Here is a 13818-nt window from a genome sequence, read left to right as displayed (position 1 = left end):
TTACCAACGTGCAATGTCATAGTTCATTCCAATTAGCCAATCAGAAATGAGAAGCGAACATCTTAAATGATCGAAGGGCATGACCGCCCGACAACATGACGCATTCGCACCATGGAAACGTGAAAGACCTACCAGCGATAAAAAACGAACGGTTAGCACATATATAACCAGTTTTTGCAGACCAACTCGAAATTGCATCCATTACCAACGGGCAATGTTATAGTTCATTCCAATTAGCCAATCAGAAATGAGAAGCGAACATCTTAAATGATCGAAGGGCATGACCGCCCGTCAACATGACGCATTCGCACCATGGAAACGTGAAAGACCTACCAGCGATAAAAAACGAACGGTTAGCACATATATAACCAGTTTTTGCAGACCAACTCGAAATTGCATCCATTACCAACGGGCAATGTTATAGTTCATTCCAATTAGCCAATCAGAATTGAGAAGCGAACATCTTAAATGATCGAAGGGCATGACCGCCCGTCAACATGACGCATTCGCACCATGGAAACGGGAAAGACCTACCAGCGATAAAAAACGAACGGTTAGCACATATATAACCAGTTTTTGCAGACCAACTCGAAATTGCATCCATTACCAACGGGCAATGTTATAGTTCATTCCAATTAGCCAATCAGAAATGAGAAGCGAACATCTTAAATGATCGAAGGGCATAACCGCCCGTCAACATGACGAATTCGCACATTAGAAACGGGAAAGCCGTATCGACTCTAAAAACGGTTAAAACATGTAATTAATCAGCTTGTACAGAATAACATGAAATTGCAATCAGTACAAGGTTACGAAATTTCAGAAATCTATCATATACATAAGCGTGTGGATATATGTCTTGTGCTTATAACAGACTATACTTCAGTGCCGTGCTATGTTTGCAACTCCGCTGTGCTTTTCTATCACGAGTCGATTTAGTATGCATTTGTTTTGACTTAGGTTTTATTTGGCCATAAAAATTGGAAACCCCACTTCAGGACAAAGGACAAACCTAAACGTGTCAAGAAATTACTTTTTTACGGAATAATGCCCATTGTTACTGATTATATGCAAGAACTTTTGCACGCGTGGCACACACACTGCAAACAGGAGATAATTGCCGCATGTAGTGCAGTTATGCTTTCATGCACATTGACTTAATTTGTAGTGAAATACGCAGTGGTGATTACAAAAAAAGCTTTGAGGGAAAATAAACACATTATTTGTTTGTTTAATATATTTCCGCATTAGAAAAAAATCTACATGTCTTTGAAAAATTGAAAAAGGTCTCTCGCGTGAAGCGTTCTGCTGTAAAAATGCGCAAAGGGTGTGTCGTAACGGCAACGGGATAGAAAAGAGTAAGCTCCGGGCTACAACATGGTATCCAGCTGGTTAAAAGCCCCCCTCCGGAACAGTTTCAAAATTGAGGTTGTTTACGGTTAATTTATTCGCATTGGAAAAATTAAACAGATGTTTGAAAATTTGAAAAAGGTCTCTCGCGTAAAGCGTTCTGCTGTAAAAATGCGCAAAGGGTGTGTCGTAACGGCAACGGGATAGAAAAGAGTAAGCTCCGGGCTACAACATGGTATCCAGCTGGTTAAAAGCCCCCCTCCGGAACAGTTTCAAAATTGAGGTTGTTTACGGCTAATTTATTCGCATTGGAAAAATTAAACAGATGTTTGAAAATTTGAAAAAGGTCTCTCGCGTAAAGCGTTCTGCTGTAAAAATGCGCAAAGGGTGTCTCGTAACGGCAACGGGATAGAAAAGAGTAAGCTCTGGGCTACAACATGGTATCCAGCTGGTTAAAAGCCCCCCTCCGGAACAGTTTCAAAATTGAGGTTTTTTACGGCTAATTTATTCGCATTGGAAAAATTAAACAGATGTTTGAAAATTTGAAAAAGGTCTCTCGCGTAAAGCGTTCTGCTGTAAAAATGCGCAAAGGGTGTCTCGTAACGGCAACGGGATAGAAAAGAGTAAGCTCTGGGCTACAACATGGTATCCAGCTGGTTAAAAGCCCCCCTCCGGAACAGTTTCAAAATTGAGGTTGTTTACGGCTAATTTATTCGCATTGGAAAAATTAAACAGATGTTTGAAAATTTGAAAAAGGTCTCTCGCGTCAAGCGTTCTGCTGTAAAAATGCGCAAAGGGTGTCTCGTAACGGCAACGGGATAGAAAAGAGTAAGCTCCGGGCTACAACATGGTATCCAGCTGGTTAAAAGCCCCCCTCCGGAACAGTTTCAAAATTGAGGTTGTTTACGGCTAATTTATTCGCATTGGAAAAATTAAACAGATGTTTGAAAATTTGAAAAAGGTCTCTCGCGTAAAGCGTTCTGCTGTAAAAATGCGCAAAGGGTGTCTCGTAACGGCAACGGGATAGAAAAGAGTAAGCTCCGGGCTACAACATGGTATCCAGCTGGATAAAAGCCCCCTCCGGAACAGTTTCAAAATTGTGGTTGTTTACGGCTAATTTATTCGCATTGGAAAAATTAAACAGATGTTTGAAAATTTGAAAAAGGTCTCTCGCGTAAAGCGTTCTGCTGTAAAAATGCGCAAAGGGTGTCTCGTAACGGCAACGGGATAGAAAAGAGTAAGCTCTGGGCTACAACATGGTATCCAGCTGGTTAAAAGCACCCCTCCGGAACAGTTTCAAAATTGAGGTTGTTTACGGTTAATTTATTCGCATTGGAAAAATTAAACAGATGTTTGAAAATTTGAAAAAGGTCTCTCGCGTAAAGCGTTCTGCTGTAAAAATGCGCAAAGGGTGTCTCGTAACGGCAACGGGATAGAAAAGAGTAAGCTCCGGGCTACAACATGGTATCCAGCTGGTTAAAAGCCCCCCTCCGGAACAGTTTCAAAATTGAGGTTTTTTACGGCTAATTTATTCGCATTGGAAAAATTAAACAGATGTTTGAAAATTTGAAAAAGGTCTCTCGCGTAAAGCGTTCTGCTGTAAAAATGCGCAAAGGGTGTCTCGTAACGGCAACGGGATAGAAAAGAGTAAGCTCTGGGCTACAACATGGTATCCAGCTGGTTAAAAGCCCCCCTCCGGAACAGTTTCAAAATTGAGGTTTTTTACGGCTAATTTATTCGCATTGGAAAAATTAAACAGATGTTTGAAAATTTGAAAAAGGTCTCTCGCGTAAAGCGTTCTGCTGTAAAAATGCGCAAAGGGTGTCTCGTAACGGCAACGGGATAGAAAAGAGTAAGCTCTGGGCTACAACATGGTATCCAGCTGGTTAAAAGCCCCCCTCCGGAACAGTTTCAAAATTGAGGTTGTTTACGGCTAATTTATTCGCATTGGAAAAATTAAACAGATGTTTGAAAATTTGAAAAAGGTCTCTCGCGTCAAGCGTTCTGCTGTAAAAATGCGCAAAGGGTGTCTCGTAACGGCAACGGGATAGAAAAGAGTAAGCTCCGGGCTACAACATGGTATCCAGCTGGTTAAAAGCCCCCCTCCGGAACAGTTTCAAAATTGAGGTTGTTTACGGCTAATTTATTCGCATTGGAAAAATTAAACAGATGTTTGAAAATTTGAAAAAGGTCTCTCGCGTAAAGCGTTCTGCTGTAAAAATGCGCAAAGGGTGTCTCGTAACGGCAACGGGATAGAAAAGAGTAAGCTCCGGGCTACAACATGGTATCCAGCTGGATAAAAGCCCCCTCCGGAACAGTTTCAAAATTGTGGTTGTTTACGGCTAATTTATTCGCATTGGAAAAATTAAACAGATGTTTGAAAATTTGAAAAAGGTCTCTCGCGTAAAGCGTTCTGCTGTAAAAATGCGCAAAGGGTGTCTCGTAACGGCAACGGGATAGAAAAGAGTAAGCTCTGGGCTACAACATGGTATCCAGCTGGTTAAAAGCACCCCTCCGGAACAGTTTCAAAATTGAGGTTGTTTACGGTTAATTTATTCGCATTGGAAAAATTAAACAGATGTTTGAAAATTTGAAAAAGGTCTCTCGCGTAAAGCGTTCTGCTGTAAAAATGCGCAAAGGGTGTCTCGTAACGGCAACGGGATAGAAAAGAGTAAGCTCCGGGCTACAACATGGTATCCAGCTGGTTAAAAGACCCCTCCGGAACAGTTTCAAAATTGAGGTTTTTTACGGCTAATTTATTCGCATTGGAAAAATTAAACAGATGTTTGAAAATTTGAAAAAGGTCTCTCGCGTAAAGCGTTCTGCTGTAAAAATGCGCAAAGGGTGTGTCGTAACGGCAACGGGATAGAAAAGAGTAAGCTCCGGGCTACAACATGGTATCCAGCTGGATAAAAGCCCCCCTCCGGAACAGTTTCAAAATTGAGGTTGTTTACGGCTAATTTATTCGCATTGGAAAAATTAAACAGATGTTTGAAAAATTGAAAAAGGTCTCTCGCGTAAAGCGTTCTGCTGTAAAAATGCGCAAAGGGTGTCTCGTAACGGCAACGGGATAGAAAAGAGTAAGCTCTGGGCTACAACATGGTATCCAGCTGGTTAAAAGCACCCCTCCGGAACAGTTTCAAAATTGAGGTTGTTTACGGTTAATTTATTCGCATTGGAAAAATTAAACAGATGTTTGAAAATTTGAAAAAGGTCTCTCGCGTAAAGCGTTCTGCTGTAAAAATGCGCAAAGGGTGTCTCGTAACGGCAACGGGATAGAAAAGAGTAAGCTCCGGGCTACAACATGGTATCCAGCTGGTTAAAAGCCCCCCTCCGGAACAGTTTCAAAATTGAGGTTTTTTACGGCTAATTTATTCGCATTGGAAAAATTAAACAGATGTTTGAAAATTTGAAAAAGGTCTCTCGCGTAAAGCGTTCTGCTGTAAAAATGCGCAAAGGGTGTCTCGTAACGGCAACGGGATAGAAAAGAGTAAGCTCTGGGCTACAACATGGTATCCAGCTGGTTAAAAGCCCCCCTCCGGAACAGTTTCAAAATTGAGGTTGTTTACGGCTAATTTATTCGCATTGGAAAAATTAAACAGATGTTTGAAAATTTGAAAAAGGTCTCTCGCGTAAAGCGTTCTGCTGTAAAAATGCGCAAAGGGTGTGTCGTAACGGCAACGGGATAGAAAAGAGTAAGCTCCGGGCTACAACATGGTATCCAGCTGGATAAAAGCCCCCCTCCGGAACAGTTTCAAAATTGAGGTTGTTTACGGCTAATTTATTCGCATTGGAAAAATTAAACAGATGTTTGAAAAATTGAAAAAGGTCTCTCGCGTAAAGCGTTCTGCTGTAAAAATGCGCAAAGGGTGTCTCGTAACGGCAACGGGATAGAAAAGAGTAAGCTCTGGGCTACAACATGGTATCCAGCTGGTTAAAAGCCCCCCTCCGGAACAGTTTCAAAATTGAGGTTTTTCACGGCTAATTTTTGTGTGTTTTGACACTGAAAGCTATGATTTCTATTGTGACAATAAAATTCGAAAAAATATCACAATGGACGCACAAGATTTTGCATGGTTCTATTTTATTTTGAGTATTTATATTCTTTGACGCGTGATCACATTGAAATGCTCTTTATCATGTCATTTTTCTATTTGTTTTTTTTGTTTTTAATTGTGTTTTCATTAATGTTTCATTTGATATGTTACCTGAAATTTTGTGGTAAAATTTTTGTGTTTAGGGGAAATTATTCTGCCAGAATGACACTGGTGTTTTGTTTTGTTATCGTGCAATCTCTGTAGTAGTGTAGTCATAGGTTACGCGACGCCAAATGCAGACTGTTTAGTTTCCGAAAATGTGTTTTTGTGCCACAAACTTTAAACATGTTTGAAAAAAGTAATTAGTGTTGATTGTAACTTTAAAAAATTTTAGCTGCTTTTTGTATGTTGTGTTGTTTTGTGGGTCTCTGAAGTTTTTTAACGAAATGGGAATCAAAACTATCGCTGTGGTGGAAAAATCCTCTGGAGTAAAAACCTCCAATGGAAAAGTTGTTTTGTCAGTTGATAAACGGGTAAGTTTTCTAAAGTGTACTTGTGAGATTTTTTAAGTTAAATAACCACTAAGATGCTCACACTATAATGTTTACAAATTTTGGTAATTTTTTAATGTATACATTAGGGATATGGGGCTGCATATTTATGCAAAAATGACCGATTGAAAATACAGTAAACCTTGTTTAAACCGGACTTGGTTAACCTAGATCTTCTATAATTTGGACAAAACTTGAGGTAGAAATGATTTAAAATGTGATAAGGCAGGGGTGGCCAACCCGCGGCTCGCGAGCCGCATGCGGCTCTTTGTCTGGTTTTCTGCGGCTCTTAGGTCGTTGTCGAAGTTTGGGGCCACTGTGGATATTTTGGTTAGTATGTGGCGCTTAGTATGTGGCGATATTATTATCGGTATGGCCACAAACCTTGCCCTAAAACTGTAACTTTTTGTGGCAAATGGCTTGATTATGATGGCATATATTCAATTGATGAACAATGAATGGTTGCTCATTGTTGCGGACAATGCGAATGAGACACAAAGCAATAGCAATGTTTACAACAAATGTGTTCCAAAGTAAATAATGCTTCAATCCGTTGTCTTTCGGGTTATGACGAATGTTATATTTTATGGACAGTTTTTCTTGGGTTTGAGTTGAGCGACTGTTGGTGGTGAATGCATTAGCGACGTCACAATAAATTTAGTTTCGCCACTATGCATTTTTGTAAAACTCGGCGCCTAAGTTTGAAGAAAATACTGCTAAGTTTTTCAGCAGGAAAAATCTTATGAGTAAACATTTTTTTGTCAAGTTAGCCTTCAAAATGGCAGTGAAAAAAGATTTTTGCAATTCACCAGACATGAATCTCACCGCAGGTTATTTATAGAATAAGAAAAAAAGGATATTTTAATTCATATGTTTTTGTTTGTGGGATTCGTTAAAATGAGAGTTTTGTGTGAGAGTCAGTGCAAACAATTTATTGTTGAAAATGACTGGCCCGTGGTCTGTACAAGTCCAATTGTGTCATTACTATGTTGGTGTGCGACATTTATAATATATCTAGCTAAGCACAGGTCTCTGTGTGTGAGGAAGGGATGAGGCATTGGACATATGTGCCTATGTGTATAATGTGGCTCTTTGTGGTAACACAATAAAAAAATATGGCTCTTAGGTTTTGACCGGTTGGCCACCCCTGTGATAAGGCTTAAAGTAATGAAAATAGGTCATCCTGTTCTTTGCCTAATTTGGACAGTATTTTTGGTCTGATCAGGTCCAGAATAACCAAAATTACTGTCTGTACTTTTGTTTTGTAGACCGAAAAAGATTTCAAGTTTGATGCTGTTTATGATGGTTCAAATGGTGCTGAAATTTTTACCAACCATGTCAGCAAGTCCAGTGGTGAAACTCTGGCTGGAATTAACTTGGTTGTCATGCAAATTGGAAAAATTGATAATGGTATGAACATGTACCTTTGAACACTTTAAAAAAAGGTTAAAAATTACTCCAAAATTGTGTTGTATTTTGCGTTGATTGATAACCCAATATTTTAAATTTTGGTTGATTCGAGTACAATTTACTAATAATTGTTTCACACTTTTAGCTGAGATACATTGTAAGCCTTGTGTAATTTTAGACCCTGAAATTGTTGCCCAATGCTTATCAACTCTTTTCAAAAACCTTGAAAAAGATAATCATAAAAATGAACATCTTGTTGCTGCTTCAATGCTTGAGGTAATTTTGATGGTTTTATACCAAAATTTATTTGAACTAACATTATAACCTACACAACAGGTTACCAGTGACAGTCAATTTCATGATCTAATCAATCCACATCCTCGAAATATTGAAATGCAACATCACTCAAACCAAACCATGTAAGCACTTTACACGATAGTTTGATTGTGAAAATAACAGCCCAAATAGACGTAAAAGGCGACACACTTTACTTTACAAACGTTTCGGCAAATGCACATGCCATTATCAGTGATATGAAGGCTACATCAGTTACACCCGTTTTACATTACACCCCATATGCACTTGAGTCTTATGTGATAGTGTTGTGTACAGCTGGAGTTTTCTGTTACTTTAAATTTCCTACTGTAGGTTTCTCAAAGGGTTGTCTTCCCTGATTTGTGATAACTGTGGGGACTTGTTGAAGTTTTACGAAGATGGACAACAAGTTTCAAAAAATTTGCATCACATCAGTTATGCCACTGTGTTCTCTGTTAAAGTTTTGCAAAGAAAGAAAGGTATGTACTGAAATGTTTGTGCCATTGAGACTGTTAAAAATGTAGAACTAAACCAATTGGCGACTTTAGATAAGCCCAACAAGCAAATAGTGGTACAACAGCATTTTGTAACACTAAATCCTGCCAGAAGAAACATTGACAGGTAACTTGCACAAAGTTCTGGTAATACTCGCTGTAATTTATAATTCAAATCACAAATATTTGTTTTAGCCTAAAGAAAGACCTGACAAGCATTATTCAGAAAAATAAGCCATCCACTGTACCGGGGTTTTCTGATCTTCTCACAAACTTGCTTCTTGGAAGTAACAATGTGTTTGCTTTTGCTTGTATTGACAGCAGCAGTAAGTCAAATATTTCAATGACTTGCATTTATTTATTGACCAATTTTTTAAATACCATACATGGTAGTTGAAATGAGTACCGATACCAAGTACGAGTACCACATGCATGTAACTTCGATACCAATTACCGAGTACTTAAGTATAATGTTGTACTTAGTTGTATATCACTAGCCAATTTATCTGTAATGGTCGGGGAACATACATGCACAACGACATGCAGAAGCATGTAGAAAATGTGTCTCCACAGGATAGCGAAAACAATATATGTAACCTTGCAAATATTGGCAAAAATTGCCCGGATTCTCATAGTGTAAACCAGCCTTTGGTGTCGAACGTTGGTATCGAAAACTGAGATTAAATATTTTTTTTATACCAAGTATAAGTATCGATACCACTGAAAAAAATTACAGGAAATTTAATACTGATTTATGCATTTACCATAGATGCACAGGACATGGCCTCTGTTCTTCCACAAGTTGAAGCATTGTCTGGAATTGGCAGTAACCCTAAACCACAAAGCAGTGATAATATGGCAGTAATGCAACAATTAAGACAAGAGATTGACAAAGTTAGAAACAGGCTTGCCAAGCAATCACCACCGAACAAAAGTATGTGCCTAATACATGTCTTAGTTTTTGATAAACTAATATCTTGTTAGGATTGTTAAAAACACATTAAAAAAAATTCATCCAAAAAAGTTTAAAGTGTAAATGTTTTAACTAAACGTTGTACTATATATGTGGTATCAAGCACATTGCCCCCAGGGTTGACATTGTGTGATATCAGTACCAGTGTTTGTTTGATATCATTGTTTGCTATTGCCATCACCTTGGTCCTTTGTTTGAGCTCTCCACAACAGACAGTAAACACACCATGTCGGTAGCGTGTAGTAACTTGCCATGATTCTGTGTGTACATTCTCAATTCCTAATGCTCCTAGGAAACAGACATACAAAAACATATTGATTTAAAGTACTTGAACCTAAATTTCTTAGCCACATTATTATACATTATGTATTAAATTACATGGTTATACTTTTTCTATTAAGTTACATGGTTATACCCTTTGTACTGAATTACATGGGTATATGTTGTGTACTAAATGACAGGGTTATACTTTTTGTAGTAAATTACATGGCTATATGTTTTGTACTAAATGGCAGGGTTATACTATTTCCACTAAATTGAATGGTTATACCCTTTGTACCGAATTACATGGGTATAACTTGGTTATACTTTCATACAAAATGTTACTTCACTAATTACATTACTTATGTTGCACTGTTAAATTACTACAATACTGCTCACCTACAACACATTTAAACCCAACAGATGACCTTGCACACATGGAAAAGCTAATTAGCGATCTTGATGAAACAAAACACTCATCTTGGGACCAAATAATTCTGAGATCTGAACAATTTTATGAGGAAAGAAAAACCAGTTTTGCCAACAAGTAAGTTTTACTCATTTGGCCAAATAATTAGACTTCCTAATCAACATGCATTATTTCAGGGGGTTAGTACATATTCTGCAGTCTTCGCAATCTGCCAATCGAGAAAACCTGCTGAAATACCAGAAGGCTAAAGAGAAGGTACAGTAAATATACCATTTTCAAACACTTTATAAATGGCCTCGTATCACTGATGATGGCACGATCATCATCCAAAATTTAAATAATAAAGCATGTCACTTTTTACATCTATTTGGGTTGTTATATTCGTCATTAAAGTTTCACATCGTTCCTCTAACACACTAAAAATATTTTTTCAGCTGAGCTCAGAATACAAATCACAGCGACAATCAGTTGATAAGGTGTCACATGAGTTACGACTGATGGTTGACAATTATACACAACTCGTCCAGGGAGGTAAGCTATATTCATCACTTCTAGGCAAAAATATTTTAACAACAACCTTGACTCACTTTACACTTATAATAAGAATGGTATAATGCAAAAAATGTACTTTTTGTTTTGTGACTTTGTATTAGACAAGCAATCTGGAGAAACACAAAAACTAGTGTCAAAAATCCAGCAAATGAAAGAACAACTTCGACAAGAAAATGAGAAATTGAGTCAAATTCAGGAAAAGATGAAAGATGTTAATGAAAAGTTGGAAAAGGAAAGACAGGTAATTTACACATTCACTGTGGAAATTTACTTTACTTGTTTTCAAGATAGCAATTTCCACACACATGGTAACAACTGATTTTTTCTGTATGTTTCTTTTATTTAAAGAACTTTAGAGGCAACAGTTCAAATTCAGTTTAACTAACTGTAATTCACGTATTTTGTTACAAATTTATAATCAGTACCTAAAATTTAAAATATATCTCTTTACTCGACTTTTTATGGGTCCCATTTCATGAAGGGGGATGCATATTGTTTTTGTCCATATTTTTTTTCATTTTTCTGTCTAACGCTGGTTTGGTCAAGAAAGAGTGCTTCAAAACATATTTAGCAGTCAAAGTTTTAAGAAACACCGCAATTATAGCGCCAAGAAATTGGTTGTTTGTTCTCTCCATCAGGGAAAAGGAAACCTTTATATAGTTTGCTAAACAGTTGTACATTTTAAACCACTGTGCTAAGGTTTCTTCAATCAAATTTTTATTTTTACCATAAACTAGATGTTATCTTTTAGATTGGAGTTGAAGAATCATCATCAACTTTTGATGTTGCTTTTCAATCTATGGTTGAAGACAGACAGAAAACTAAGCAGGAAAATGAACAAATGGTTGAAGACCAGCTACAAAAAATGAAGGTAAAATCAGGTCAAAATTTAGGTCACAAAAAATCCTTACCCAAACTTTGCTTACACGTTTAAACTGCGAGAAAATGGCTACTTTGAATACCATACTGTTTTCACATTATAATATGTTTTGACAGATGCAAGTTGAACATGATAAAGCTGAGATAAAGATGAAGTTGTCATCTTCCTCTATGAACAACAAAGATATGATGGACAGTGCTGTGGAATTGGCATCACTAAGAGCTGAAAAGGCCGTCATGACCACTCAAGTAAATCACATATTTAGATTATTTCTGTGGTGATATGCACCAGTCATAGGAGTAATATAATATAAAAGAGTCAGAGTCAAACTCCTTTATTGCAATGAGTCTAATTTGAAGTTGGGCCATTTTATTTTATTTGACTCCATTAATACAATATCGGGATTGTACAAAAAATGCTGGTACAAATACTGTACATAAATTTATTCCAGCAAAGTTTTTTTTAATAGGGTGTATTGGAAAGTTGCGTAATCTTACATTTAAAATGGTATGGGTCTAAAAAAACCTAAGCCAGACAGAGTTACAATCCTGGTACTGCTACTAGTAAGAGGTGTTAAGGCATCTGACTCTGCAACCCTTATGCACAGGCCAGGTACAACTTTTGTACCAGTGCTTTGATTTGATTTCAGTTTGTTCTTTAAACATGTCTGCCAAGTTTTCTCTATATTTGGTGCAAAGTGAGATCCTAAACATTACATCTACTGTTTCAGCTTGAGGCATACAGACGTGAAAAGGGTCAGATGGAAGAACACATGAGGATATTGGCTGAAAAACACGCACGGGAATTAGAAATCCAACAGCTACAAAATTTGCAGACGTTCCGAGCATACAGAGAGGTATATCGTAAAACACAATCTAATCTTGAAAACTTTTTTTATTTCAGCAGAAAAGATACTTCTGTATCACGCCTAGGCCTAGCCCTCAGGCACATGAAGAAACGAAAAACGTAGAAAAAAGTAAAATACATGGTGTACGTAAATCACAGTACGCCAGGCACATTGAAAGCGTCATACCCAAACAAGCCGGTCTCCCGAGCATTCCCGTATGTCAAGGCACAGGCTAGAAAAAATTAACGCTGGATGGGATTCAAACCCACAACTAGAATCTTTCCGGGACTAGCGCCCTATCATTTGAGATACTCAGGCTCAGTGGTGATGCCGTCGAAAGTCGAATCAAAAGCACCATTGCCTGCCTTGTATGTTGCACATGTCAGCTATGAGAAAGTTGCCATTTTCTCAGCACTATAATTAAAACTAACTAACTTTTTAGGATGTGTTATTTAGGTGTTTGAGGAATTTAAGGTCGAGCTGGAAAATCGTTGGCGCGGTTTACTGGATGACGCGATTCAAGATGCTGTGTTTCTTAATGCTCGAAATAGTGAACTGACCCAGAAGAATGTCGCATTGCAACGAGGTAAATGAGATTCCGTGAAAAATGCAAACGAAGTGTTAAATAAGTGATAATTGTAGGACGTTCTTGGAGACATAATCATTGTAGGCCCGTTTTTGTTCGTCTCATGACATATGGTTTAAAGATCAATAATGTCAATGACCTTGCTTAACAAAAACATTTTCAATCGCTTTAGATGTTTACGTAGCCACTAAACGCTCGATTTGGGCGGCTTTTAATGCAGAAAAAAGTAACAACTTTTGTGTTTTAGCATTTGATTTGTCTATTTTATAGAACTCGATGAAACAAAAGATGATCGGAGTATGAAACGTGGATTAAAGTCCTAAATTTCCGAGTCCATTTACACATCGTATTCACCCCGCCACCTCGAGCACTGCACAGTTAGATTCCGCCCAGTAGAGTGCGCACAAATATTTGTGTGTCTACGTTTATGTGCCTTTTTCACTTTTTGAATTAATTTTATCACAATATATATTTTATGAGTCTTTCTTTTTCGTTTGTGTCGAATGCAGTAGATTCCCAACACAAGTGTGCTATTTCGCAGTTGTCTTATTTGACATTAGCAACATTAACATATGCTGTGAATATTAAATACAAACACTTTTAGAATGTAAATATATTTCACGCACTGTCGTGGTAATAAAGTCGTTTTTTGTCAATAAAATTGAAATAGTTTTTGGAAAATCTGACGTTCCAGTTTGTTGATTCTTGTTACGTTCCAGATGAGTGACTTTTTTCACCACAGTCAAAGTTCATCAAACTCAAACATCAAAATTCAAATCGAAAGCTTAAATGAGGCATTCTAGTTAAAAAAGCAACTTAATTACGTTTCAAACGTAGTTTATTTATGATTTAGAGCTTCATTTACCTAATTATATATCTATATTGGTTTGGGATTAACAAAAACTGACTGTGACGTAATTTACAACTATAGTTGTTTCCGTTCGTGACATAAAAATGGAAACGCTGCAATCAAAGTATTTTATTGTTATTTTGCTAAATAGCATTAGCTGTAGTCGTCCTTTTTCTTCTGTGTGTAAAAAATTGAAATACCTAACCTTTGCAGGCAAATACCTGCAGTTTTATTTTTATGTCCTGAGGGCAAATTAAAATGCATGTCGTTTGGTCTACAAAA

General features: G+C 37.4%; 1 protein-coding gene across 2 annotated transcripts; it reads left to right on the top strand.

Moving 5' to 3' along the window:
* Positions 1–5635: 5635 nt before the first annotated feature.
* LOC145237654 (uncharacterized) lies at positions 5636–13367 on the top strand. 2 transcript variants are annotated; one of them, XM_080100597.1, is made up of 17 exons: positions 5636–5920; positions 7207–7348; positions 7494–7624; positions 7685–7767; positions 7997–8142; positions 8212–8284; positions 8353–8483; positions 8927–9091; positions 9815–9938; positions 9998–10076; positions 10256–10352; positions 10475–10614; positions 11125–11244; positions 11370–11501; positions 11984–12109; positions 12557–12686; positions 12957–13367. In XM_080100597.1, the coding sequence occupies exons 1-17, from the start codon at positions 5834–5836 to the stop codon at positions 13007–13009; spliced, it is 1959 nt and encodes a 652-aa protein (XP_079956723.1). In that variant the 5' UTR covers positions 5636–5833; the 3' UTR covers positions 13010–13367. The 2 variants fall into 2 exon arrangements, with proteins under 2 accessions (XP_079956723.1, XP_079956725.1); XM_080100599.1 differs by having other exon boundaries at positions 5639–5920; positions 7527–7624.
* Positions 13368–13818: the final 451 nt, after the last annotated feature.

The sequence above is a fragment of the Phallusia mammillata genome, chromosome 7 (assembly GCF_965637545.1).
Source record: "Phallusia mammillata chromosome 7, kaPhaMamm4.hap1.1, whole genome shotgun sequence".
NCBI lineage: Eukaryota > Metazoa > Chordata > Ascidiacea > Phlebobranchia > Ascidiidae > Phallusia > Phallusia mammillata.
Note: the sequence above shows the minus strand (reverse complement) of the source record. Positions and strands in the feature narration are given on the sequence as shown.